The following is a 27,902-nucleotide window of genomic DNA, read 5'->3' on the forward strand; positions in this document are numbered from 1 at the left end:
GACCTGGTCCATTTCCTGACCCCTCACAAGCTCAGGATTTCATTTTCCATAACTGAACAGCTCACATTAGTTTCAACTGCCCAAACCAAGCTAACAGGGATGTGCACACGGAGAACAGGAAACACATTTCTACCATTTCTACCACAAGTGAGACCGAGAATTTTCCACTTAACAGATTCTGTTAGAGATCCAAGAGATAACCACCTTCTTACACTCAGCCTGACCTCCTTCCTAGAAATATTCCTAAAATGGGGCATGGAGCAGAGGAAGGCCCAGAAATTTATGGAACGATTGCAGAGGACACTTGTATGCCATGAACTTAGACGGGGTAACAGCTAAGTCGTTTGCTGGAGGAATACAGTCAGTTTCAGGAAGATTCGAATCCTCACGATTTATTCCCCAAAACAGTCACTAACCCATCTGGTGGCCATGCTTCCTACTAAAACCTGAAATGAGTTCCACGTACCTCTGCTGTGATTGCACGTATATGAAATGTCCAAAAAAGGCCAATCCATAGACACAGAAAATAGATAAGTGGCTGCCTGGGGCTTGGAGCAGACCTTTACTGGAAACGTGCATGAAGAGTATCACCAGGTGATGAAATACTATAAACCAGATTCTGGTTATGCTTGCGTAACTGGGTAGGTTTACTGAAATCCTTGAAAGGATTTTTTTGTGTTGTTGTAAATGAGTGAATTTTATGGTCTAAAATGGCACCTCAGTAAAGTTGTTCCAAAGGAAGAGAAGCCACTGAAGGATTTTAAGCAAGGTGGGAGATGATCCAACTCTTATCTTCAAAAGATCACTCTTAAGGAGAGGTCACTGGCCCACAGTATAGTATTTCTCGAGGGGAAAGGCCCCAGCTGCCTCTACCCAATTCGAATCCTGGAGACCAGGAATGCTCTCCAGACCCCCCACTCTAATTCTCTGAGTCGAAATACCGCTTCTTCCAGAGGAAAGAGACAGAAAAACCAGGGTACAACCACAACCAAAATTGATAGTCTGACGCAAACAGGACCCAGGGAGGAAAAAAAGGCCTTTATCACAATCCTCGGTGCCTTTCCATTCTCCAACTCAGAGCCCATCAATCCTTCCAGACTCACCAGGCTTGGACAGGCAAAATCGGTTGACTCCTTTGGAGAGGTTATAAATCCCCACGTTCTCAGGTCCATTTCCATCCTGATAAAATTCCTAAGAGACCAAAGCCAATACAATGACTTACTAGGGGAGATGAAGACACTAAGATGATTAATAATATTTCTGTTTCTGAACCAGTCATGTGTTTTAGCCATTAATCATTTGAGCAGTTGAGTGCCATAGGAAAATTAAAAACCTTCAAAAACTCCCCACAAAAACATGCTTTTCATTCAATCAACTAATATTTATTGAGCACCTGCTATGGGACAAGCCCGGGGCTGGGCCTTGGTGGCTGACATGGCTCCTGCTCTCAAGGGGCTTATATTCTAATACAGGAAGACAGAAAATCAATGTGGTCAACAAATAAATGAGATTTCAGTTAATAAGTAATAGAGCAGTGGGCAAAAACAGCCAGGGAAGCAGGCTAGAGCAGGAGCGTGGCAGGGACATCTCGGCTGGCTGGACTGAGGGCAGGATCTCTCCTGAGCAGGCAGCATTTGGGCTGTATCCCGAATGATGACAGAAAACCAACCACGCGCACTGCTGGAGAAGATGCAGCGGTCCAGGCAAAGGGAAGTGTATGTGCAAAGGCCCAGAGAAGGAATGAGCCCGGTGTGGAGGTGGAGAGAAGGCTGGCGTGCCAGACACCAGGCAGCGAGGTGGAGAGAGAGATAGGGGGCTGGGGGTGAGGGAAGGGCCTTGCTGGCCACTGTTATGGAATGTGGATCTCGTCTGAAGGGAAACAGACACCCGCTGAAGAGTTGAAGGACAAACGGCGTCCTAAATTGTCTACCACTTACTCTCAGCTGGGTACCAACAAACCCATCGCCTGCAGCCACACAACGGGGAGCACCCGTTGTGAAGCAGGTAGGGCAGTCACCTGGCACTGGAAACACATGCTGCCATCACTCCAAGGGTCTAACATGAGCCATGGCTTAACTGCCACTTGCCTCAGTTTCTCCATCGGAATCTGACGATGATGTGTGCCATCACCAGAAGCCAAAAAGTTCTAGAAAACTCATGAACAGACCTAGACAGGCCTACACACCTGTTCTCTTCCCTGAAACCCAGGGGGCACTGACTGTTAGGGAGACTCCATCACCAAGACAGTAAGATCCAAGCCACTCTGTCCTTTGCCCCAGAATAAATATACCAGAGAAACTGACTCGGCAGGACCTACGAAAAATAATAGCAGAATACACCAAGGAAACCAAACACAGAAGAGATTTACTTAAACTTCACTAAAACCCCAAGAAGTGTGTATTATGATCCCAGGGCTACCAAAAAACTAATGTGCTCCACATTACAGCTGTCCCAAATCATTCATTAAAGTTAGAATTTCATTTGGGGCCAGGACAAGAAAATCTCCCAAACAAAGGCATCCTTCCTCTAAGGGGTTTCAAAAGCTCACTGGCTATGCTTTCCTAAATATGGGAGTAAGCAGGGTGGGCAGAAAAGGCCATTTGACTTAATGATGATTATAATCTCCTTTGCATGCCAGTACCTTCCCACTTTCCAAACAAGAGAACCCTTACGAGGCAGGCATACCAGAGTGATTGCGTGAGAAAGAGAACATCGCAGCATGTAGCCCGTCTGCCTAAACTCAATCGTTGACACGTCATCTTCTAGAACTTCCACCTCCAGACTCTTGTTTTTCCAGCACCAATCTTCATGCATGATGCTTACTGGAAAAGCCACAACACAGACACACATGGGCACAGAGCACATCACCTCCCTGAGTAAAAATTAGTGATTTAACTTTTTAAAATGTGTATGTGCATATACATGTACACACACACACACACCATATAACTAGTAATACTTAGAAAAAAATAAGAACTAAAGAGAAAAATGGAACTTGTGGTCATTAACATCGGTAAGAAAGAAATTTGATGGTGTCTAAAGAGCACACTCACAACTAAAGATATTTAGGGGGCAGTAAACATTTCCTGTAAAGGGCCAGAAAATACATACTTTCAACTCTGCAGGTTGTGCAAATATTCAACTCTGCCTTCACAGCATATAAGCAACTACAGATAATACATTAGCAAATAAGTGTGGCTGTGTTTGAATAAAACTTTATTTATAAAAACAGGCAGTTGGGCCCCCTGCCCTAGTGCCAACACCAGACAGAAGAGAAAATATAACTTCCCAGATAAAATAGCCTACTTTATAAGCTATTCACTGCCAGTGGCTCCAAACTGAGCTTCGAGAAAGCAGAAATACAGCCCATGGGTGACTTCTTGAGAGCAGCAGGGAAAAGAGAAACAGTGTTGGCCGGCACCTACTGCTTCCCAGGCACTATACACACTCTATTTCATTTTGTTCTGCACTCTACAGAAAGTCGTATCACTCCTATTTCAGAAGGCGAAACTGAGTCTCAGGGAGATCACACAGCTGCTAAGTGGTAGGACACCAGTGTCATTCTTTCATGCACTTGGAAATAAAATGGCATGAATGAGGGCACCCTCCCCAAAGAGAAGACATGCGTGGGTTGTCCTGACAAAGTGTCAGTGAGGGCAGGGAACAGCAATTCTTGCCTTATCACCCACTGCTAAATAACACATGTTCAAGGTCAAGGGGTGAGGAAGACAAGTAAAGGTATGCAGCTGGGATGTAAACCGAGAGCTGGATTTCGGAAAGTTTTGAAAGACAAGAAGTACATGAGGGCCACAAGATGCCACCTTTGGGTCTTACTTTTGTATTTTCCGGGCAGCACGTTGTCAAAGGTGAACGTCATTGAGTTGACCTTGCCAGAGAGCTGGAGGCTCCGCTTCTCGCCCTGGCGGCTGAGGGACTGCAGTGTCACCAGCAGGTCACCACAGGTGTCTGCAGAACAGAGATAGGAGCACCTCAGGCAGCTGCCCTCACCAGCGATAGCCCAGTTTTGAACCCTCCACCTCTGGGTGTGGCTGGCCACTGCTTATGTCCCAAAGGGCAGCGACAGCGCAGGCTTCCTTTCCTGCCCACATGCATCTGCTCAGCCCTAAGACACCTCCCCCCATGCAGGTCATCAGTACCCAACAATGGAGCCACCAACAGTGAAAGCCACCCCGTCATTTATTGAAAACCCCTGTGCGAGCACAGGAACCAAGAGAGGCAAAACAATATTACAGAGCCACCTGCGATGTCAGATGGATGGTGAAATGAGGGAAGAAGTATTCATGGAGCACCAGAAGCCACGGGACATCTGGGTGACTCAGTGGGTTAAAGCCTCTGCCTTTGGCTCTGGTCATGATCCCAGGGTCCTAGGATCGAGCCCCGCATCGTGCTCTCTGCTCAAAGGGGAGCCTGCTTCCCCCTCTCTCTCTGCCTGCCTACTCTGCCTACTTGTGATCTCTGTCAAATAAATAAATAAAATCTTTAAAAAAAGAAGAAGAAGCAGCCAGAGAAAAAGAGAGAAAGAAGACAGAACATCACTGAGAACTCATTTCATTCCAGGCACAGAACTGGGCCCTCTGTCATCGTAGTAATATTACTCATGAAAGAAAAGATTTATATGGCTCTCGCTATGTCCCAGGCCCTCACACATGCCATACAGACACTAATTCCTTCGCTCCTCACAACCACCCTGCAAGGCAGGTACTGTCACTGTTCTTGTGTAGTACAGATGAGAGACTCAAGGCACAGAGAGGTTAAGTAACTTGCTCCAAGTCACACAGCAAGGGAGTAAGACCATGCAGTCTGATTTCAGACTCTATGTTCTTAACATCCGTGCCGCATTGCCTGATGTGGCTGTATTAAAGCCTCTCTAAGACCCTCTGAAAGCTGTAGTATTCCCATTCTACAGAAGCAAAAACTGAGGCTGAGCTCACTGTCTCACAGCTGGGAAGTGACAGAGCTGGGAAAAAACCCAGGTGCTCTCTTAGGAGCCAAAGCAAAAATACTTCAAGGGAAACGTTTCCAGTGACTCACTGTGTGGCACGTACTCAAAGAACTGTACTCAAAACGGACTTAAAAACCATTTCCAGGTGTGGTTTTGGCATTCACCTTGAACACTGCCCAACAGGGAAAAACTCACCGAAATCCCTCCAAAACTGTTTGTTCTCAGTTTTAACTGACATCTTACCCAAACAAGAGACTTTCCCAGAAACTGATGCCAAGAACTGCACAAAGGCCACGTCCATCACGGGCCTATCGGTCACAGCAAGAGGGAACGTCTGGGGCTTCAAGGTCAGCCCTGCTCTGGTCTCCGCCTCAGGAACCATCACCTGCAGGGACACACAGGATAACATCAGTGTCTGTGTCAAGGCTGCGGCTCCCCGCACCTACAGTGCACCAGAACGTTCACCCAGGCCCAAGGCTAAGTACTTAGAGGACAGACAGAGGTTCACTTCTAGGCCTAGTCTTATAATCACAACCAATCCTCAAACGGGCCATGGGAAGGAAACGTGTTTCTACTCAGATACAAAAGAACTAGCCTTCAGTCCTGCCACCAAGGGCACGAAAGTCTATCCGGCATAACCTCACAGACACACAGGGCTGTCATCAGTCATCTGTATACTGGGTGCAAACCACACTAAGACCCAGAACCTTCTCCTGGCTTGAGATCACTCGTGACATAAGCTTTGAACCTGTCAACGCAACGTGGATGTCCCCCTAGAAGAATTAAGCCACTTTCCTCTTTTTCTTTTACGTTCTTCCTTAGGCTAAGAAGAGGGACTGGGGAAGAGGGCAGAGGTCACCTACGCCCTCCCTAACAAAGATTACACCCCAAAGTTGCCCTTCCCTGGAAAAGACCCTCATGCTTCGAAAGGGTTTCCAAAGGCTTATCGAAGGCCAGCCTCCCAAGAGCTGGCTGCCTGGTAAAGGAGCAAAGAACAGAGAGTGCTGTATTCGCGGGAAGCAGGGAAACCCCTCTCCTCGTACCCCATCTGCTCCTGGGGGGGTTCTCACGTGCCCTAGAGGAGAGCACCATCTCGGGGGGGGGGGGGGGCTGGCCCTTTCCAGCCCTCTCCGTCCCCTCACCTGCCCTTTGTCAGGGACAAACTGGACAGACACGAGACTGAGCTCCACTGAGACACAGTCTACCCTGCGGGCAGGGCCATGGCCCTGAGGCTCCGTGGGCTGACCTCTGACTGTCTTCTCTCTTGCCTGCCACCCACAACTGTGCTCCGGCCTTTACCCTCACGGCGAGACCATAGGCCAGGGTGGCCCCAGGTCTTCCACCTGCCTCAATGGAGAAGTCAGATGGTGGCAGACCGGCCATCCTCAATTCAGGGCGAGGTGAAGAAACACACCACCTCTATTCCGGCTTTGGGTACCAGAAGCCATGCGCTGTGGATGTGCCACTAATAAATGGTTCATCTGGGGACTTAGGGAAATTCTACAGTTGCCAAAAGCCCGAGAAGGTGGAGGACGGATTGGCAGGCTGGAGCTAACTCCCAATAAACATCAGGACTGGAAAAAAGAGAGGCCTGTGTACCCTTTCCAAACTGGGTGCCTGTCTGCTCTATAGTGACGCGCAGGAACGTGAAGTCCTCAAACTAAGAAACTGGGACTAGACGGGCACCTGGGCGGCTCAGTGGGTTAAGCCTTTGCCTTCGGCTCAGGTCATGATCTCAGGGTCCCGGGATCGAGCCCCGCATCGGGCTCTGTTCAGAAGGGAGCCTGCTTCCCCCTCTCTCTCTTCTGCCTGACTCTCTGCCTACTTGTAATCTCTCTCTGTCAAAATAAATAAATAAAATCTTTAAAAAAAAAAAAAAATTAAAAAAAAAAAAAGAAAGAAAGAAAGAAAGAAAGAAACTGGACTAGAAATGTTCCCTCTGACACCCCAAGCTGGCTAATAATAACCCTTTAAAAATCACTTTTTTTCCCCCAATGTCTGAAACAGAACAAAACCCATCATACCTGGACTTTGTAGGCCCCTGGTTTTGCTTTAAAACAAAATGATCCATGAGCATCCGTCTCCACGGTGACCAAAGACTTGTCCTTGTCTTGAGACGACAGGACAACTTTGTATTTACTCATCTGCTTGACGGTGTCAGGGAAGCGAATGACTGATATCTGGCCACAGACACTGAACCTGCAACGAGGGACCATTCATTCCAGCATGAGAACTCAATTATCGCAGGAAAGGCACTTACTAGCCCGAATGAAGCATCCCTCTTCCTGCCCGGCTCCTGGGGACTAGTTTAACCCTAATGAAGAGGCAGAAAACAGCCCAAATGACTCCAGCTTCAGAAAGCAACCTCTGGAAGGAAGATTGAGCCTCTCTCTGTATAAGGGACAAGGCACAGAGGAGGCCCACGGCCGGGTGGTTTATGGGTTGTGGGTGACATCCGGTGTTATCCCTAGCTGCGAAAGCAATTTCCAGAAAACCTGTCGACGATAACAATGCTCCAGGTAAACTGGATCGTTGGTGCAGCTGCCTCGGGCTGAGCATGTCAGCAGCCTCAAAACCCGGGCCCTACCCAGGAGAAACAGGGCGGGGGCATCTAAGACGCCTTCCTCGCCTGGGATTACATATACTTTGTGGACAAGAGCGATCAGGGCAACGGGAACAGAAAAGGTCATTAAGTTTAAAATAATTCCAAAGCCAGAACTGAACTCCATACGAGCGAGGAGGCACAGAAGCGACCTATGACTGAGAGGCCCCATTCAGCTAACAAGTCGGACATGTGGCTCTCAATGAGGAGTACACCCTGCCACCAAGAGCTCGTGGAACAGCATGTAACAGGCAAGTCCCCAAGCTGGGGAAGATCAACAGAGACTGTCAGCCTCAAGGGACGATCTCCACTCTGGAGCTGCTCACATGTTGTAGTGTAAAAAGAAACCACAGCTGGAGGCCACCCCTGTATCCTCAGCTGGCGAAAGGTTCTATTTTCTAATCTTCAAGATGATTTTGCATAAAAATCCGCTGCTTCTTATGATGAAAAGATAAGGAAAGGCGGCTTCCATGCAGGATAATTAGAGGCTACCCTCGACGCCAGAACTCCCACCCTGCTGCAAATAAGAAGGGGCAGAAACCAATAAAGGGGTGGGAGACTGTGCGTGTGAAATCTGAGAATGAGGACAAGCCAGTCACCTCACTAGAGTGCAGTGACCAGCCCGCCACATGAGCTCACAGTCCTGAGCAGGGGGTAAGGAATGAAGGCCCACGTGCTCGGTCCAGCCAGCCACCTGTTTCTGTAGGACCATGGCCTAGGAAAGCTGTTCGCACTTTTTACCTCCATCATTTTGGGGTGGGGGGGGAGAAGGCAGGAGTGGGAAGAGGAAAAGGGAGAGAGAGAGTCTTAAGCAGACTCCTCGCTCAGTAAGGAGCCTGACGCAGGGCTCAATCTCACGACCCTGAGATCACGACCTCGGCCAATATCCCGAGTCGGATGCCCAAATGACTGAGCCACCCAGGTGCCCCTACTTCCATACTTCTGAAGGGCTAAGAAGGGGCAGAAAATCTAAAGAATAATAATAATAATAATAATGTAGCATGGCGGCAAGCCCATGCTACAGGGTGTGTAACACGCACCAATGCCTCCTCAATAACCAATAAAAATCATATGAAAATCACATTTCAAAGTTCCAAATAAAGATTAATGGGAATACAGCCATGCCTGTCCACATACAAACTGGCTATACTGGGTTTGGTCATAGAGGCCGCATGGCCCGTCTGAAGCCTGCAGGTATTTACTCTCGGGCCCTCTACAGAGAAAGTGTGCCAGCCTGAAATGTAGATTTGAAAGCACACATCTTGGCTCTCATTTTCCTCTTCTGGGCACTTAGAGAGTCAAAGGACAGAAAGGGAATGCTGAGGAGTTATTCTTGAGGACTTTTCATATTCTCTCGATTTGTGTACATGTCACAGGGAGTGTCGTCTTGTTTGTTCTAAGCTGAACCTCTCTGCTTCTCTAATATTTTAACAATGCGGCCTGTTTGAGCTCATACTCTCAAAGAGAAGTGTCCAGTTACCCCAACCTCGAATGTATGCTGGTTTTAGTTTAAAAAATAAACTGAAAAGCTGGTAGGACAGTGTTTTTTCTGCTGAATTCCTTAAAAAGTGATTTGTGTCAACAAATTCCTTCATTGGGGTTTAATACGTTTATGGATAGGAATCCAAAATTCTGGTGCATTGTGAGATTATTCTCTTCTCATAATCATTTGGACAGAAGTCAAAGCACTTCCTTCTCAGATAAATTGGGATTTTTTTTTTTTTAGATAAGAAATATTAATGAATTAAAAGGCAAATGCGCTACATTGGCCGAAAAGGGAAATGAATTTTCCCAAAGATGCTCGACGAGTATGTTTCTTCTTTCTTTGACCAAAATATTCCACTTCAAGGGAACCAATGAATACACCAGTTCCCCATGTCCATGAACAGCATCTCCTCCACATACACAGTTACTCAAATAAGAAATCTGGGACCCCAGCAGCACAGGGCCTACTGACTCCCTCCCCACATCACCTGCAGACGCATCTACTTCTCTTGCCCACCCCGCTGCACCCCGGTCCCACCACCACTACGTCTCTTCCAGACACTGTCTCAACCTTCCCTCGAGTCCCTCCACTCATACCCTGGCCCCCCAGCAATCTCTTCCCCACACAGCAGCCACAGGAGAAAAAAAAAAAATTGTTGTTTTGAAAACACCCTGATGCCTATCACTCCTTTGCTTCCATTCCATTTTGGGGGAGAAAGGCCACCTCCACAACCCGACTGCGGGTTCTTCAACCTCACCAGCTCCTTCAGCCACACTGGCTGCCTTCCAGAAAGCACCTCTCCCTCCCCTCGAGGCCTTGGAACATGCTGTTCCTGCTGCCTGGGAAATGCCTCACTTAGCTAACGGAGTCCCTTCGGCTCAGAGACCCAGTGAGGGCCCCGGCCCTCTTCCCTGCACACTTACCAGAATTCACCATACTCAGCCCAAGTCTATCTCCCCAGGAAGACAAAAGCCCCGTCTCTGTCATGCTAGTTGGGTTCACTGCTACACACCCAGCCTCTGTCATGGTTCCTCACCCCGAGGAGGTGCTCAAAAAGGTTTATGAAGGCAAAGGAGGCAGGGAGTAAATCCAAAGTGGTTTTCTGAGCCCCATCACAACAGAGACAAAGTAGTGGGTTCCACCAGCATACTTCCTAATCACCCAGTTGTCACAGAATCCTTGACCTCGACCCCTGCCTGTCTATAGAAAACGTCACCAATGCCTCCTCAATAACCAAGCCGACAGTATGCTTTCAGGACTCGGCTCCTGGGCCTCCCTGACAGTCAGGCGCAACCTTGTACCTAAAACCCACTGCCTGGATCCTCCCAAGGCCAGCCCTCACACCCCAGCATTTTTGGTCTGCTGTTCTAATTCTACCTGCTGACACCTCTAAGGTTCCAGTTACCTGGCAGCCAGGGCTCAATCTGTCCAGGCATCTGTTGAAGAGCGCCACCTAGTGGTCCTGCTGAACCCTCAGCTCCTCTCTGGGCCTGCAGCCGGGGCTCCACAGCCCCCCTGCTTCTCCAACTGGGAACCCCTAAATACTTCTCCAACCCGCCCCTGATTTCCCTATCAGGCAAGCCCTCAACAAGTCTGTTTTCATGCCCCTTGCGTCCTAGTCTTGTCCCCTTCAGAGTCATCTCCCACCACTGCTGCCAGGGAGCCTCTCTGCAAATAAAAATCTAACCATGTCACCTCCAGGCTCAAAATGGATCACTGGCCCCCTGCCTCCTGGGGGAGAAAGCCCCGTTCTTCCAGTGGGGCATGGGAAAAGACCCTCTGAGACCTGGCCCTCCAGCCCAGTCACATTCCTTGGCCTGCCCCACGACAGTCGTATGCCGCTGTCCACAGACACCATGCTGCTCTAGGCTGCGTGCCTTGTTCATGCTGCCTCTCCCCAGGAAGAACCTACCCCGGCCCTACCCCGGCTCAAGTTAGAGTTCAGTGAGCACCCGGGGCCGTCTTGGAGAGAGATGGCGGCAAGCCCATGCTACAGGGTGTGTAACACGCAGCAGTGAGAAGGAGCTGAGATCCAGCGATGAGGCCTGGGTTCTCTGCACCACACGGTACCACTGTAGGAGAAAGCTACATAAACTCAAACACCGGATGTCCCTTCCTGTCCTCACAGTAAGTGGAGAAAGCAGGAAGAGCTGTGGCAATGACCAGACACAACTTAGGACAAACTTTCTTTCAAGCAACTACACTATCTGCGAAAATCAAGAGTTAAGACACGGAAGGTCTTACCGATGGGAGGTCAGACAAGAGCTCTTCTTCTGACTTAGACCCATTAACTCTGAAGCAAGATCATGTTCCCTAAGCGGCCACATGTACCTTCCGTTTCTAAGACTTGGCAACTATCTTTCTCAGGGGGCCAGCCTGACCTTCTCACAGGTGTCTAAAAGCTGATGTAGATCCTCAACAGAAAGACACAGTCAGACTGAAGGTAATTTCCTCCCCCAGCATGCACCCTGGCACCTCCACACCCGGACACCCCTCACCCTGTCGCGATGATGTCAGCCAGCTGCGGCGTGTTTGGTGCGATTTTGATGGTGACAGTTTCAAAGTAGAGGTGTTCTTTCTGAGCATGGATGGTGTATGTCCCAGTTGTGATGTTCTCCAGGCGGAAAGAGCCATCAGCTTTTGTTTTGACTGTAAAACAGAGAGAGGCAAACGGAAGATGAGCCAAACACAACTGCGCAACCCCTCCATCTACACAAGAATACTTGAGACAAAAAGTCGGCATATTTTCAGTCATGAAGGCTGTTTCCTTCTGGGCACCTGGCTGGCTCAGTTGGTTAGGCGACTGTCTTCAACTCAGGTCACGATCCCACAGTCCTGGGCTCAATATTGAGTCCCATATTGGGCTCCCCCTGCTCTTTGGGAAGCCTGCTTCTCCCTTTCCCTCTCCCTGCTACTCCCCCTGCTTGTGCACTCTCTCTCTCCATCAAGTAAGTATATAAAATTAAAAAAAAAAAAAAAAAAAAGATTGTCCCCTTTCCAATTCTTTCCATGATCAAGCGGGAAAGAGTTTCGGGGGCTAATGTGGCTGCCAACCTTTGATCTGGTTATTCAGAGTGACAACTGCCTCAGGGACACCTTCTCCTTCGGGTCCATTCAAGACCCTCCCGGTGACGGAGAACCCCATGACATGGAACACGGGCTGGAAGATGAAGAAGAGGAAGAGGGTTCACACGTGCCCGAGCGCCAAAGCCTTCCTTACTCACGCACGCTGCTGCCCTGCACGGCCGCCCCCTCTGGAGCCCCGCAGGCCAGCCAGACCCCCTCCCAGCTCCCCCAGTGCCCCCAGGTCGTGCTGCTCCCACACCACTGCACTCTCCCCAGGGCTCTGTGTTCTTCCACTCTCAACACATACATATTCGTCAAATCACTGAATAAAAAGGACCTCCAGGCTTACTCCCCCAGTTAAAGATCACAGGGTCAAACTTGAGAGGGCCGCCCCCACCACCCTCGATCGCATTCTGCCTCCTCCCCTCCAGATGCCCCCAGTCCGGGGAACGGTACCACGCTCCTATCTCCCGACCCCTAACCACACCGTCACCTGGGACCCCGGCCCACGCTCCAACCCTAATCCATCCTATGCCTCCCACCCCAGCCCTGCAAGGTGTCCCATCTCTGCCACCACAACCCGAATTCGAGTCGTCCTTGTTCACTCCACCGAGGCCACCTTCCTCACTCACCACGGGGCTCTGGGCTTGGGTTACCGGTGTCTGTGCTCCCACTCGTGAGCGCCATGGCTCTGCTCTATCCGGGGTCACTCTGGTCCAGCCACCCTGATCAATGGGTCCCCAAGGTGACCACATGCGTGCTCACACCAGCTGCCCTCTCGGCTTAGAGAGTTCTCTTCCACACATGGAGAAGTTTGGGGAGGGGGCTGCTCCTTCTCATCACTTGGGTTTCAGCTCAAACCACCACCACCTCCAAGAGGCCTTCCCTGACTATCATCCCATCTCAGGGGCCTCTGCCACCGCCCCCCATCCCAGCCTCTCAGTTTCTATGACACTAGCCTCTTTTATTAGCTTCATTAAACTTTTACCAATACCTGAAATGTCCTTGTTTGATTTATTGTTCGTCTACCTCCTTTTAGAATGTAGGTTCCATGAACACAGTGACCTTTCATGTCTTAATCAGCTGGGACACAGCAGGCACTGAACAAATCACGCACTCATGAATGAATGAATGAATGAATGAATGAATGAATGGATGCATGGATGCATGCAGACATACAAAAGTATTTGAAAGAACTTCTTCAGAATTAAATGGGTTTTTAAAAATCCACGTAGCCCTTCTTGATCCTTCTACAAAGACGCGGTTTATTCATGTACTGATTCCTCTCTCCAGTCAACGACTACTGTGAGCAGACACCTAGTCCATGCCAGGCACTAAGTCACATCAGAAATACGTGAAGAATGAGGCATTCCCGATGCGCCTGACCTCATGCCGCTTACACGCTGCTCCCTGGAATTTCATTCATGTCTCTGCTTAGAAACTGGTGTTTGGTTGAGATCTGGGAATGCCCCTCACGGCTCCCCTGCCCCCATCCTTCCATGCAAGTCCCCTGAAGCAAGCAAGGACACTTTCTCACCCACACCCACGTCCAGTGTGCATAAAACCATCAAGCACTTTACAGAACCCTAAAAAAGCCATGAGAACCCCACGAGTGCGTGACCTAAAAGCTTGTTCCTACCAAATGCAGCTACTTCAACGCAGTGCTTTCAGATGCAACATTAAAAGAAAGCGATTAAAATCTAATTTTTTTCAATAACTGTAACACTGGGAGGTCCATTTATGAAAGACTTATTTTCTTTGGGGGATTTGCTCTATCTGGCAAATTTTCTACAGTAACCATTATCTACTCCTGTAATTAAGGATATAAATGCAAGAGAAAACATACTCGCTGTCTTGTTCTGGATCTAGGGAGTTTGCCAGGCCATGCACCACTCCATCCGTTCACCCCACCTCTCACTCCCCTTCCCTGTAGCCCAAGCTCTCAGCTCTCCCTGGTTTCCGGCCACAGCCTCCTAACTGGTCCCTCGCTCACACCTTGCCCCTGCCAACCTCTTCCCAACATGGCACCCAAAGGCGCACATCTCTCCCCTTCAGAACTGCACACAGAGTGGCCCATCAGGTCCTGTACGATCTGCCCCATCATCTCTCCCTGCCTCATGCCCTCCAAGCCAGCCACTCTGGCCTCCTTAGGGTCCCCCACGCCCTCTAGGCACACTGCGGCCCCAGGATCTTTGCACCTATCACTCCCTCCATCTTAAACACTCTTCCCATAAATGGCAGTGCGGCACCCGGCCTCTCCCCCTCTCCCAGCAGCTGGTCGCTCAAACGTCACCTTCATGGCGAGGACTTCCTGAGAGCACCCAGGAAGACTGCAACCTGTCTCAACCGGGAAGTGTGTCACCTCCTTTCTACAGAACACCTTCTAATACACCTAATTTATTTATTTATAAGCGTACTGTCTCTTTCGGCACTGGAACGCCAGAAAAAAAAAACAAAAAACAAATTTGTGCTTTTCTGGGTCCCTCACTGCCCACCCCCCGCCCGGAACAGTACCTCATGTCTGACACTGGCACTCAATAAACACCGTTCACTGAACAAAGCAGCTGTAACTCGGGATCCTCCTTCTCCACGTGGAGAAATTACATGAGAGTGGATCCCGGCTAAACTGGAACACAGCACAAGACTGTGGTTTTCTCCAAAGGCCCAGCCCTTCTAGATAAAACATTAGTTGTCTTCTTTTCAAACACGTTTGCAACACCGGTGCCCAAGGATGGGAAACTCAAACACCTGTCCCTCCAGAAGGCAGGGAGGTCTTACCTCAATTTTCAGGCTGTCATGTTCCACCGTAAAGTCACGTCTGGAAGGAGCAACATCAAAGGTAATCCTCTCCCCTCTATAGAAGGGAATCTAAAAGGAAGGGTCTGTCCGTTACTCAAAGCCCACAATATGATTCAATAGTAATAATCGACCCAGCTGGCCACAAACGACGAGGGGTTCGAGGCGAGCCCAGAGAAACTATTAATCGTAACTGCTGCTGATCATAAAAGAGGAAGGCCCAAACTTTTTGCAGCCACTACTGAAGGGTCAGTCTCATCCTAAATAACTACACTAAAAATGGTCACACAACTGCAAGGCAATCATTTATTCCTCTTAATGCTCAAATGGCATTGGCTCCTGCTGTGTCTTAAGTGTCTGAAACATACAGAAAACCCCAATCTCCACTCACCACAGTATAGTCCCCACTTGGCAAGGAATAGAAGGAGAACGAGCCATCTTCTTTGGAGACCGCGTAGCACAAATACACAAGGCTCTCATCTTGGGGCTGGAAGCCAGGCACCGGTGAGATGTTGCAGCCCAAGACATCCTATGTCAAGGGAAAAGAAAAGGACATCCTTTCTCATTACTATGTTCTGATTACTATCAAAGAGCCACATTTCAGGAAAATTCTTGCAAGTTTTACATCACAAAATACATATTTCTGAACAGGGCATAGTGGTGGAGATAAAGCAAATGACAACTTCTCCACTCCAGTTGGAGAAGTTAAAAACTGGCACAGACTTCTTGCGGAAAAAAATGACGTCATTGTCCTTCGCTACAACGGGTCGCCATTCTGCAGACAAGAAAATGGAGCTCAGGAAGGGCAAGCGGCTGGCCCACTCAGAGAATAAGAGGCAGAGCTAGCATCTGTCTGCATCTGGGTCTGACTGTGCTCTTTCCACCACAGTCCACTCCCACCACAGACATCCAATTCCTTGTGAGTCAACCAAGAAACGCAATGCTCTTCAACGTTGAGACGAGACGTCCCCCCGACTGGCGTTTCAACAGTGTGTTCTTAGTCGGCAAGCACCCTTCCTCCCAACCCCCAACCTCCGCCTAGTCTGTTCTCCACTGTTCTTTACTTACCTCTTTGGAAACCACAGAGGAAAAGAGAAGAAACTTCACCCCTTTCATGGGCTCTCCATCGCTGCGGACAGAGCCAGACACGTTGTAACCGGCCACTATGAGGGGACTGGCGGCGTTGGCGTTGGAGTTGGTTACCCGCACAGTGGTGCTCGCCTACAGAAGAAGGGGACTTTACCTTCCCAAACAACAAACCCTCACAGGGTGTCAAACAACCACAAAGACATGCTTCAGCTAAAATATGAACACAGAATATTGGGAACGTAGTAGGATCAGGGCAACGTGTTTGCAAGAACTGAACGGAACTGAAAGGAAATGTGGCAAAATGCCAACCACCAGGATGACTTCCTTTGCACAGCTGACATTTTACCTCTTTTACACTTTTCCACCTTCCAAATTTTCTACCTATGTTACCACTCCTTGACGCTGTTTGATCTGCTGCAATTTTTGAAAATGAGTGTGCTTTATTTTTTTCCATGTTTAACAGTGTGTATGCATGAAATTTTAAAGCTGTCAAAGCAAAGTTTATAGAGAAGAAAGTGCACACAGCCTAGGGCACAGTGCAGTGATCTTCACAAACTGAACACGGCCTGTAACCAGCAACCAGGAGCCCCCTCACGTTCATTTCCAGGTACCAGCTGCCCAGGACAAGCTTCACACTTTCAACAGCATGCCCCACTCGGGAACACAATCTTATATTAATAGACTCAAATCCCCTTATCCATACAATTAACAATATAAGACTTAAAATTTCTTTGAATTGTAATGTATAAGCCATGAGTTTTAAATAAAACATTTTTAACCCCCTGAATATCCAGTTATGAATAGTACACAGTGAAGTTGATATACAAAACTGTCCCATCAATTATAAATGCTTAAAACCTATAGAGGAAAAATTGAGATAACGAGTCTAGTAGCTCCTTAGCAAGAAGGAAACACAGCCTCAAAACCAACATACAAGTTAATGTCTCAGAATGTCCTTTAAACTTTATCTCAATTTGTTTTCTTATAGTGATTACAAATCCTCACCTGGTCTGTTTCTTCCTTTTTTTGATCTTTTATCATAAACTATTTCTGTCCAACACTACTCTGAAGAACACCTGTACACACTCAAACCAGCTAAAAAAAGAAAAGCAGAAGTACCACTCGGGAGCCGTGTGGACCTCGACCTCCCTTCCTGCCTCTCTCTGTAGATGTCGGTTTCATAATGAATACGATGTTCGCCACTCCCATGCATGTCCCCATACCTTTTTCTACATAGGACTCTGTAAGTGCAAGTACCCTGAGTGTTTTTAATTACTGCAGAAACATCGTGTCTCTTTACCTTTGGCAATTTGCTTTTTTTCCCTCAACGTTATGTTTTTAAATGTACTCCTACCGATCTGTGGAGCTCTGGTTCACTCATTCTTGCTGTCCTACAGGCTTCTGTGTGATGAAACCCCACGCTACTCTCCACCTAATGGGCATTTAGGTTGTTTAAAATATTTTGTTCATACAAACAAAACTGCCACGGACATTCCTTCACCTTCTCCTTGGGCGCACGTACAACTGTTTCTAGAATGTTAAGTATATTTATAGGTTGCTGTTTCAGACTGGAAAAAGAACAACAAATAAATCTCATCGGGTCCTTCTGGTGTTGATTCAGCTTAAAATAGCTACAGTTAATAACAGACCTATTTCACAGCAGGAAGACAATATTGTCACCTAAAACCAAAAACAACAGAAGGAACATCTGCTACAATGAGTTTTATCTTATAAATACCAGTGAACCAATCAGCAGCACTGTCTTTTTCTCATCTACTTCCAGAGAAACCATAAACCCATTTCACATCCTGAACGGGAACCCTATTCTTGTTCCCAAACGTGAACACTGTAGGCACAGCCGTCGACACGCTCACCTCTTTCAATGCCCAGGTTGGATGAGTTGCAAGAATTTCATAATCTCCAGGAAGAACTTTAAAAAATGCAAACCTAAGAAATACAAAATACCAATTAACTTTCTCTCAACAGCCTGAGTGTTCTAATTAATGGCTAATATTGGAAGCATTAGAAAATAAGGTCTGGATTATCACCAACTTGCCATTAGTTGGTTAAATGAGCATAAACAAAATTCAGTCCTTCACTGTACAAATCCACATTGGAGAGCACTTATTGAGTACCTACTGTGTACAAGAACAGGTGTTCCATGCACTGACAGGAAGGAGGTTTTATGTTTCCCTCAACCCCAGGGATATCTGACCTTAAAAACCAGTCACTGTGGTTCACTAGGGATTAGTCACAGAACATTCAAGTGCGTTTTGGCAGAGGTGATAGGCATGAACAGGCAAGGAGAAGAGAAGGAGTATGCAGAGGACCAGAGATGGGAAGGGAAGCATCCTGTGTGAAGAAGAGAGAACAGAGCTGACAGCCCGAGGTCTGTGCTAACGCAAGACGCTGCTAATGGTGTGGGCAGGGAAAATGATAACAAGCTTTGAAACCAATACAGAAGAGATGAGATCCTTTACCAGAAACAAATACAGTGTGAGCCATTCTGGGCTCTTGCACAAACTACGATGACCAAACCAGACTCCAGTGAAAACCAGTTAAGTAACTATGGGCAAATCAAGACCAGAATGACAGGAGCTAAGGCTGGAAACCCTGGCCCCAGGATTCTGATACACTTAACCCTTCACAGGTGCGAGCACCAGACAACAGGAGGGCTAATTCTAGTGAAATGGACACAAAAAAATCCACCTAATTTCTTCTTCTGTGGTGGTATCGTATAAAGTATTGCCTGTCATAACTGGACACAGCTTGGAAATCACTTTGCTACAGTAAAATTGAAATTACTATGGGATTTTGGCCTTTGTGCATGTTATGATCATTGTTTTAGTTTGTGCCGATGAAGGAGATTCAACAAGTTCAAGTTCCTTTGCCCAGTGAGGTCAACAGCAAACTGCTGCTAGCCTAGAGAAAATGGAAGCCCTGTGTTCCTCCTGCAGGCATCCATCAAGCAGAACTAAATGGTATCCCCACACTGAAAAAGAATTTCAACAGTCCTCATTGAAAAACTGGATAGCCTACTGACAGACTCATTATAAATTTCTAATTTGCAGTTAAGTCAGCTTTGTATATTGAAGGAGTAATGATTTGAATGCTTTCAAAATTATCAGTTGGAACTACTCTGAATTAATCTTGGCACATCTGTTAACACTTACAACTCAACGATATAAATCCATTAAATAAATACTTTAAATCTGACTCAACAAGGTTAATTAAATAGTTGTCAGTTCCCGCTACAAAATAATTTTGATGTAATAGTGATAATATGATTTTTAAAAAATCACAACTGAGGGGTTCCTGGGTGGCTCAGTTTGTTAAGTGTCTGACTTTTGATTTTGGCTCAGGTCATGATCTCAGGGTTGTGAGATCGAGTCCTGCATTGGGCTCTGTGGTGGGCCTGGAACCCACTTGGGATTCTCTCTCCCTCTGGCCACCCCCCACTGCCACTGCATGCATGTGGGAAAATTTTTAAATTCTAAATTTTAAAATTAAAAAAATCATAATTGAGCAAATCTATATTGAGCTAACACTATTAAGCACATACTCCATGCTAGGCAGTTTGAAATAATGTTAATTTAATCTTCCTATTAACCTTAGGGGATGGGTTCTACCATCATCATCATTTTTAAAGACCAAAACTGAGGCCCAAAGGTGTTAAGTAAAAACACCTTTACTGTTAACACTTTACTGTTAATTTGTCCCAGGTCCAACCCGATTCAGTAGGGGAACCAGGATTCAAACCCAAGTTTCCAGGTTCCAGAGCCAAACCCAACTGTTAAATGTGGGCCTACTATGTGCCAGGCTCTGCAGTAAGTGCTGTACAGACATTAACTCATGTTTAATCATCCCGTCACCGAGAGAGCCAAGGGCTCAGATGACTTCCATTTTACAGATGAACAGCTGAGGCACTGAAAGCCATGAACTTGTCTGCAGGTAAGAGGCGAAATAAGGACTTGAACGCAGGTCTCCCAGGCCCAATCACTGGCTCCCTCCCTCCCCTGAGCTGTGAGGCAACATGACACCGGCAAGACTCACTTTCCACCAGGCTGTGTCACTGTGGACTGGATCTTGGCTTCAGTCCCCGTATTTCTCAGGGACACCTGAACTCCGGCAGGGCCCAGGGGCTGCCCTTTGCTGAGAACCTACCAAGGAGAAGGAGGTCAGGACCCAAACCAGCAGAAAGTTCTCCTCCTAGCAGCACATCCCGTTCATGTTCCCTACATGGAGCTTGTACCCTTCTTTGGGTCCAGACTCTTTTGCAAAGAGTAGACAGATTATGGATACCCTTCCCGGGCACTGCTGAGGGGCTAAGTGACAGAAAAACACTTCATTTCACCGAATCTAGGACACTAATAGCTAAAGATGCACCATTATTTTATAAGTGACAGAGAAAGAAAAATAACCCACGATCCTCCTCACTAGCAAGCAACTCACACATCAAGGCAGGATCACCTTGCCACTCCAAGAATGGGCACCTCACTCTCAGTGTAGAGGCAGAGGAGAAATAAACCGCCATGAAGAAAAGGACAGCAAGGCAATTTACACATGTCAACCCTGATGCCAGATGGAGGGAGGAACAAGAACTCCCCTGAGAATCTGAACTTGGAGCCGCCATTCACACAGGTTAGCCCTCTACATTCACACCATCAAGGAGGCCCAAAAAACTCTTGGACAATCTAGTTCACTGCAACAGCTCCTGGGAGAGTGGTGGAAGCAAATGCAAACCCTATTTGCAAGAGGCCGGCTTCATCCCCCAACACTGATTACAAGTTGCCCCGAGTCCTGGGGCCTGTGCTCAGGACTGCACCCCTATACAAGGCTACCCTTGGCAGTTAGCCACCCAGCGTTCACAGGGCATGACAAGTAACCTAGATCTGGCCCCAAGAAACACCCACTGCCTTTTACACAAAACTTTACCCCTTCTCAGACCCCCTTAAAGCTTATCTATGTATGATCCCTTGTGGGCTCAGAGCCCCATGTTAAAAGAGTCCTACTTTTTTAAAGGTAGGAGAAGACTCAGTACACAATACAGAGAAAATATAAAAAATAACAATGTTCTTGGGGCTCCTGGGTGGCTCAGTCGGTAAAGCGGCTGCCTTTGGCTCAAGTCATGATCTTGGGGTCCTGGGATTGAGCCCCACGTCAGGCTCTCTGCTCAGTGGTGAGCCTGTTTCTCCTCTCCCTCTGTCTGCCTCTCTGCCTACTTGCGTTCTGTCAAATAAATAAATAAAATATTTAAAAACAAAGAAACAAACAACAGACAAAAACAAAAAACAATGTTCTGAAGCCAAACCTTCCCGTTCACAGAGAATCCGGTGAACACAAAGTTGATGTCCCCGCCCTTTGTGCAGATGTCATTGACACCATCCACATAGAGCTCCACGTTCGTCGGCTCTGAGAAATGACAGTGGGAGGGGAGGGAACAGGGGACAAGACACAAGAGTCGGTTTAGTTCTGAGACAAGGTAAACCTGTGTAGGCAAAACACCTTTTCTTGGTTAACTTTCATTTTCTTTATTTTTGAGCACTTAATACACTCGCATGATTTAAAATCCAAAGGTACGCAGAGAAATCTCCCTCCCAGCTCCTCCCCTGGACACCCAGACTCCTACCCCAGAATGAAACAGGGTGTGGAGAATAATGTGCTTTTATAACAGTCTTGTGGCTGAGCGGTAGCTCAGAGTCCCATTGAAAATGCAGTAAGCACCAAACTGTTTTATTTATTGGATGCTGTGCTCGCTTCGGCAGCATATGTATTTATTGGATGCTTATGCTCCTCACAGCTACTTTAACAGGTTGGTAATGACATTTACAATGGACTGATGAACAAAGTGACACACGGAAAGGTTACAAAACGACACCCCCCGCCCCAAGTCGCAGAGCTTGTGAATGATGGAGTCCCAATTCAACCTCCAAAAGCCTGGCTCCAAATAGCCCCTTGACCAAGTGCAGGAGCTCAGCCACATTAAACCAGGACCACAGATTCTAATGCCCACAGGAACCAAGTCGGGGACAGGCCACATGGGGACTATGGTGAACAGGAAAGGAAACACCACTGCTCAGCTTTTGCCAAATATCAACCTTTTGAAGAAAAAACAGACATCTGGATTTTATGTGCCATCTCCTGATTTTTTAATATTAGCAACTAATTCACTTTGTCTAAAACAAAAAACTGAAGAGGTCATCATAATAAGGATTAAGGTTTTTTAAAGGTCAGGAGAAGTGTAGAGTGATAAGTAAACCAAGAGAATTTCAGGGAAATGAAGAATTAAACACACACACACACGGGAAGATGCCAATAAAAAAATGCACATAAGATTTGAGCAGATACCTCACAAAGTGGCTATCCAACTGGCCAGTAAATATATTTTAAAAAGCATTCAAGGGGCGCCTGGGTGGCTCAGTGGGTTAAAGCCTCTGCCTTCGGCTTGGGTCATGATCCCACCGTCCTGGGATCAAGCCCCTCATCAGGCTCTCTGCTCTGCGGGGAGCCTGCTTTCTTCTCTCTCTCTCTCTGCCTACTTGTGATCTCTGTCAAATAAATAAACTTTAAAAAACTTAAAAAAAAAAGGGGGTTCAATCTCATTGACCATCGAGCAAATGCAAATCATGAGATACCACCACATTACCAAGGGCCAGTGAGGCTGTGGAGCACCTAGAACCCTTCCACATGGCTCTGAGAGCAGAATTTGCTACAGCTGCCTTAGATATTTAAGACTATCTCCTAGAGCCAGGCATCTAAATGCTCTCTTGCCCAGCAATCTCCCTCCTGGGACAGACCCAAGAGAAATGCAAACACACAAAACCATGTACCGAAAGACAGGAACAAGGAAATTCGCAGGACCACCACCCTTAGTGGCCAATGTCGAGAAGTGGCCCAAATGTCCATCAAGAGAAGTGGGGAGATCACTTTATACTCACACAGTGATCGAATGAGCTAACTAAAGCCACACATGTAATACAGATAGATGGATGTCACTAACAATGGCAAGAGAAAAAAACCAGACACGAAAATGTACCCCTTTAGAATCCTCAAGGGAATCAAAATAGACAGAACTCATCCAGAACTTCCGGAGGCGGGGGCAGTGGTCACCTGCGGGGTGGGGCAGAGCGGTTAGGAAGCGCCTGCGATGGGGCCCTACTTAGGTACTGGTTCTACCTCGTGATCTGGGTAGAGGTTACATGGGCGCATTCACTTGGGGAACATTCAAGGGATACCCATACAACAAGTACACTTTTCTGAAAACATAATTCAATAAAAAAGCTCCTCAAGAGAAAAACACTGGCAGGGGAGCAGGGGCTCAAAGAAAACCCTCCCACAGGCCAGGGATGATCTGCAACCTCCCCTTTAGTGCTGTCTTGGGTTTCCTCCCCCTGCTGCTTTCTAGAACACAGAGGTCAGGTGCCACCTCTGATGAAGAGGATTTCCTGCACGGAGCCAGATGAGCTGACCTGAGCTTCACTTGGGCCTTCTTGATGGCAGGGACTCAATTCCTCCTCCTCTAACTCACAAGCCTGACACAAACAAGCATGCCCTCCCACCCTCCCCTCAGCTACAGAACGGGGACCACACACTTCTACTCTCTTCGGAAACGTCAGCGGTGACAGAGCAGAACCCTCTCTTCTTCTGTCAACCCCATTCCCACATCTCCGGCTCTGCTAAAAGCCAGATACATCAGAAAAGTTTTGAGCTTTTGTTCGTCTGGGTGCAGAATGCTTTCAAGTATTTATTCATTGCTAACTGTGTGCCAGTCTTCCCCAGCATCGTAAATATTCTGGCCCATTAATCCTCCAAGTTAGGCTGGGAGGCACCACCACCGTGCTCCTGACTCCCTAGCAAGAAGGCTGGACACCGACCCAGGAGGAAGTAACTTGTCCAAGGTCGCTGCAGAACCAGTAATACCCAAGGTTGCCAGACCTGATCTCTTTTGTGAAGCAGATCTGGATTTTCATGTGAAATCTCACAGTGTTCAATATTGCGGCCCTAAAAGGCACCAAGGGGTCTAAGAGGCCATCCTGGGAAAGGAAAGACATCCCTGCTCCTGACCTTTAGATACGGTTCTGCCGCCACTTTCTGAATGGAACTACAAAAACAGCTTCCTAAGAGGGGTTTGGGAAAAGATGCCTATTTTATGAAAGAGGACAGAAAACCCTAGAGCAAGTCCAAGATAAATCCAATCTACTCTAAAGTAATGAGAAAAGAGGAAAAAAGCCCTGTTCCGCACTAGAAATGAAGCCTTAATATTTTAACAGTGTCTGCACTTCGCCAATTTAAATTAATATTCGGCATATAATCTGATCCTGGACAGAGTACATCTGGTTATTTCGTTCACTTACCAAAACTCCACCCTAGGGGAGGCTCAATCTTCAGAATGAAATCTCCCTAAGGGGGGGGAAGAAAGATAGAGGAATGAAAACTGATGACCTCTCAGCTAGATTAACAGAGTTCAGTGCTTCTGTTTAATCTAGCATTCTTCCACCTGCAATGAAATTCTAAGCACATGTTCCAAGTAGCTGTGGGCTCCCTGATGGCCTTCAGATGCTGAGAGCTGAGGCTGGATGCCCAGGAGGGCCCACCCGACCAATCGGAAGATACCAACCCAGTGCCCAAGGAAAAGCTCTAAAGGGACGATACCCAGCCACTCTTTTTCTTCTGATACCAGGCGTACTACTAATGGAGTCTCCTATTAACCCCTTCTATGCCCAAGGCTGATAATGTCAGCACGTATCCTTAGAAACGAAAGTCATTTCTTAAAACTGGATGTTATGCACACACCCTGCTTTCTTGAGGTTGACAGAAAGTTTAAAAAATAATAAAAAAACATATTTTAAGACCCTACTTCTAGAAGTCAGTCCGATGTATTGTGCCTAAAGATGTACGTTCAAGAATATTTACTGCTGTGTTGTCAGTAGTAATTTTTTTTAATTGGGGAAAGTCTCTATGCCTACCAACAGAGAAGTGGTTACAGTTTTGATTTGATTCTGATGTGCTGTGCAGCCATTAATAAGAAGATAATCCACACATGCTGATGTCGAAAGCTTATCAAGATGATCTCATAGGAAAAAAAAATCAAATTGCAGAATAACTCCTATTGTTTAATTCCATCTGACATAAAAAAAAACAAAATCAAAAGTATGTGGGTTTATGGATTATTTCTGCAACATGCTATAAATCTGTGTTTCCAAATAAAGAGTTGAGATGGGGAGAAGACACTGGGGGGTGGGGGGACCAGGGGGAAACGCAAGCAGGTAGGCATGGATACGTATCTTCACACATGTGCACATATGTGTGCATGTTTATAACACAAAGAAAGCAGTCTTTTGGGATACACAACAAACTTTATCAGTCATTACCACTACAGAAGGATGAGAAATTGGGGGGTAAAGGTTAAAATATACTTCTAAGGACCTTGTTTTGTTGTTTTCCACAAAGCTCATAAATTCATAGATCACTTGTATCAATTTTTTAAAGAATATTTTAAGCTGCTTGCAAACGTAACTCTACTAACTCAGAATTTCTCAAGGTTAGCTCTGCTGACATCTGGTCTGTCCTTGCACCATGACAAAAATTCTTGGGCAAGGAATATTTCAGTTTATGTTTAGAGGCTCTCTATAACGAATTTTCCAATTCACCATTAATAAGATACTTATTAAAATGCAATCTCCAAGCCTCACTTCTGTTTCTAAACTAGGTCAGGAGGGAGGACCAAGAATCTGCATTATTAACCCCAAATGATTCCCAATAATTGGAAGTAACACTCGTAGAAACTCTGAATTTTCTCTTCTATTTTCATTCTTGGGCAAAAACAAATCCAAAGACATTTAGTACATATATTCTGTCCATGCACCATGACAGGTAGCCCAGCTTCATTTCTGGCCTCTACTCACCAGATACTGTCACAATCCCCCAACCTCAAGCAGTAGTAACAACCAAAAATGTCTAGGCATTGCCAAGTATCGCTGAGAACCACTGTATTCAAAGCAGTTTATAAACTGTCTCCCTCAAAATCCGGCCAGAATTGTCAAAGTCCACTTGTAACTTCTAAAAGAGACCAGCGTTTGCTCATGTGGTGTATCAAGGCTGTCTGGTTAGTGCAGTCCCCTGGGCCACACTAACTCCTTCCCATCATAAACGATTACAAGAGTCTTTCTTACCTTATCATACAAGGGGATCATAAAGTAACCATTATTAGGGGCACAGTCTGTCTGATATTTCAAAGTCCCATGCTTGGTATACAGCTTTATCTAGAAAGCAAGGAAAGAAGAAAAGTCATAAAAGAATTAGCTACGTATCTTACGCCAAATGCAGGGACAGAGAGAAAGACAAAGTATCCTCAAAATACTGTGATCAGATATTGTTCTGGCTAGAAACCATCTAAAGACTACCCCCCAAAGTTGTATTTTTCAGTTTATGTTTAGAGGCTCTCTTTACGTTGTTCCTACCTATAACGAATTTTCCAATTCACCATTAATAAGGTACTTATTAAAATGCAATCTCCAAGCCCCACTTCTGTTTCTAAACTAGGTCAGGAGGGAGGACCAAGAATCTGCATTATTAACCCCAAACGATTCCCAATAATTGGAAGTAACACTCGTAGAAACTTTGAATTTTCTCTTCTATTTTCATTCTTGGGCAAAAACAAATCCAAAGACATTTAGTACATATATTCTCCAGATCTCTAAAGCTCTTGCACCCCAACACAATCTGTTACCCTTTTAAGATGTTCAAGCAAAGTCTGGGTCTTCCATGTACTATGTGACCTTGGGCAAGTCATTTAACCGCCTGAGGTCCAGTTTGTTCAGGGTAAGAAAAGAACCACTCCCCTTCCTGGTGATTATACAGATTCTATGCCTATTAAGCACCTGGCAGAAAGGACGACTCAAAAAAAAAGTAGTATTCTTATTATTTGACTATATTACCGTGTTGTATTATATCATTTCTCTCTGCCTTCACTTTTCTCCGACAGCCCCAGGAAACTACAACCTGCAAAAAGCCTTGCAAGGTACTTTCTGAAACCACCTGTGCCCTCACACTGAGAGGCAATCTAGGAGGTGACATGGGCACCCAGCAGAACCTAGGGACCTTGCCACTGCCAGTGGGCAGAGTCACTGAACACCTGACTTCAGATCAAAAACGGCACAGAAGCCACAGACAGGTCTTGAAGGTGATAATTACCTTCTTCAGGAAACAGACCGTACTGGGCTCTGCTGTTTCGGTTCCAACCCCACCATCCTACAGGAATAAAAACTGGCATCTGGAACAAGGCCCAGTGAAAGACCTAGTGGGGTGTGGAACCAATTTTTGACCAGATTTGCTGAGAATCTCAGCAACCAGATTTGTAGCACATACTGGCTTAATCCTCCACGGCAGCCCTTCAGCTACCAGAACTGGAGAGGCTCATATGTGCTTTCAGTCAGCCTTTGGGATCTTAGGTCCCCCCAGAGTTCCTTCTCTTTGGAATCTCCTAGCCTCTTCCCTTTTTCTCTTTCAAATCCCCTTCTCCTGCCCCACCATCAGGGCAGGAGCCCTAAAACAGAGCCCAGGGCTGCATTAGGTTCTGTCCCAGCTATCCTGACAAGTGACCTTCCTCTTCACAAAAGCTTTCTGGGTCACAGTCCCACTGGGCTGATAATCATGTATCCACATGGTGCTTTCCAACTTAATAAAAAGACTTCTGCACAAATCTCTAGTGTAATTCCAATAACTACCCGGTAAGGCAATCAGGGCAGCTGAAGGCATTCCATTTAGAGAGGAAAAGGGAGTCCCCAAGGAAGGAATGAGGGAAGATTAAAAATACAGATTCCCAGGGCGCCTGGGTGGCTCAGTGGGTTAAGACGCTGCCTTCGGCTCAGGTCATGATCTCAGGGTCCTGGGATCGAGTC

At 46.8% G+C, this 27,902-nt stretch overlaps 1 protein-coding gene across 1 annotated transcript in view; it reads right to left on the minus strand.

The window, feature by feature from the left end:
- LOC116580635 (nodal modulator 1) overlaps positions 1-27,902 on the minus strand; it is a 55,224-nt gene that overhangs the window by 26,206 nt on the left and 1,116 nt on the right. The window contains exons 2-16 of the mRNA XM_032327108.1: positions 26,175-26,264; positions 24,357-24,402; positions 21,314-21,414; positions 20,056-20,162; positions 17,877-17,949; positions 15,982-16,134; positions 15,305-15,442; positions 14,896-14,985; positions 12,106-12,211; positions 11,550-11,700; positions 6,988-7,162; positions 5,207-5,348; positions 3,835-3,966; positions 2,686-2,822; positions 1,104-1,191 (exon numbers count right to left, since the gene is read on the minus strand). Of these exons, the coding sequence (XP_032182999.1) occupies positions 1,104-1,191; positions 2,686-2,822; positions 3,835-3,966; positions 5,207-5,348; positions 6,988-7,162; positions 11,550-11,700; positions 12,106-12,211; positions 14,896-14,985; positions 15,305-15,442; positions 15,982-16,134; positions 17,877-17,949; positions 20,056-20,162; positions 21,314-21,414; positions 24,357-24,402; positions 26,175-26,264 (1,729 nt within the window). The remainder of the gene's footprint in view (positions 1-1,103; positions 1,192-2,685; positions 2,823-3,834; positions 3,967-5,206; positions 5,349-6,987; positions 7,163-11,549; positions 11,701-12,105; positions 12,212-14,895; positions 14,986-15,304; positions 15,443-15,981; positions 16,135-17,876; positions 17,950-20,055; positions 20,163-21,313; positions 21,415-24,356; positions 24,403-26,174; positions 26,265-27,902) is intronic.

The sequence above is a fragment of the Mustela erminea genome, chromosome 20 (genome assembly GCF_009829155.1).
Source record: "Mustela erminea isolate mMusErm1 chromosome 20, mMusErm1.Pri, whole genome shotgun sequence".
NCBI classification, from domain to species: Eukaryota; Metazoa; Chordata; class Mammalia; order Carnivora; family Mustelidae; genus Mustela; species Mustela erminea.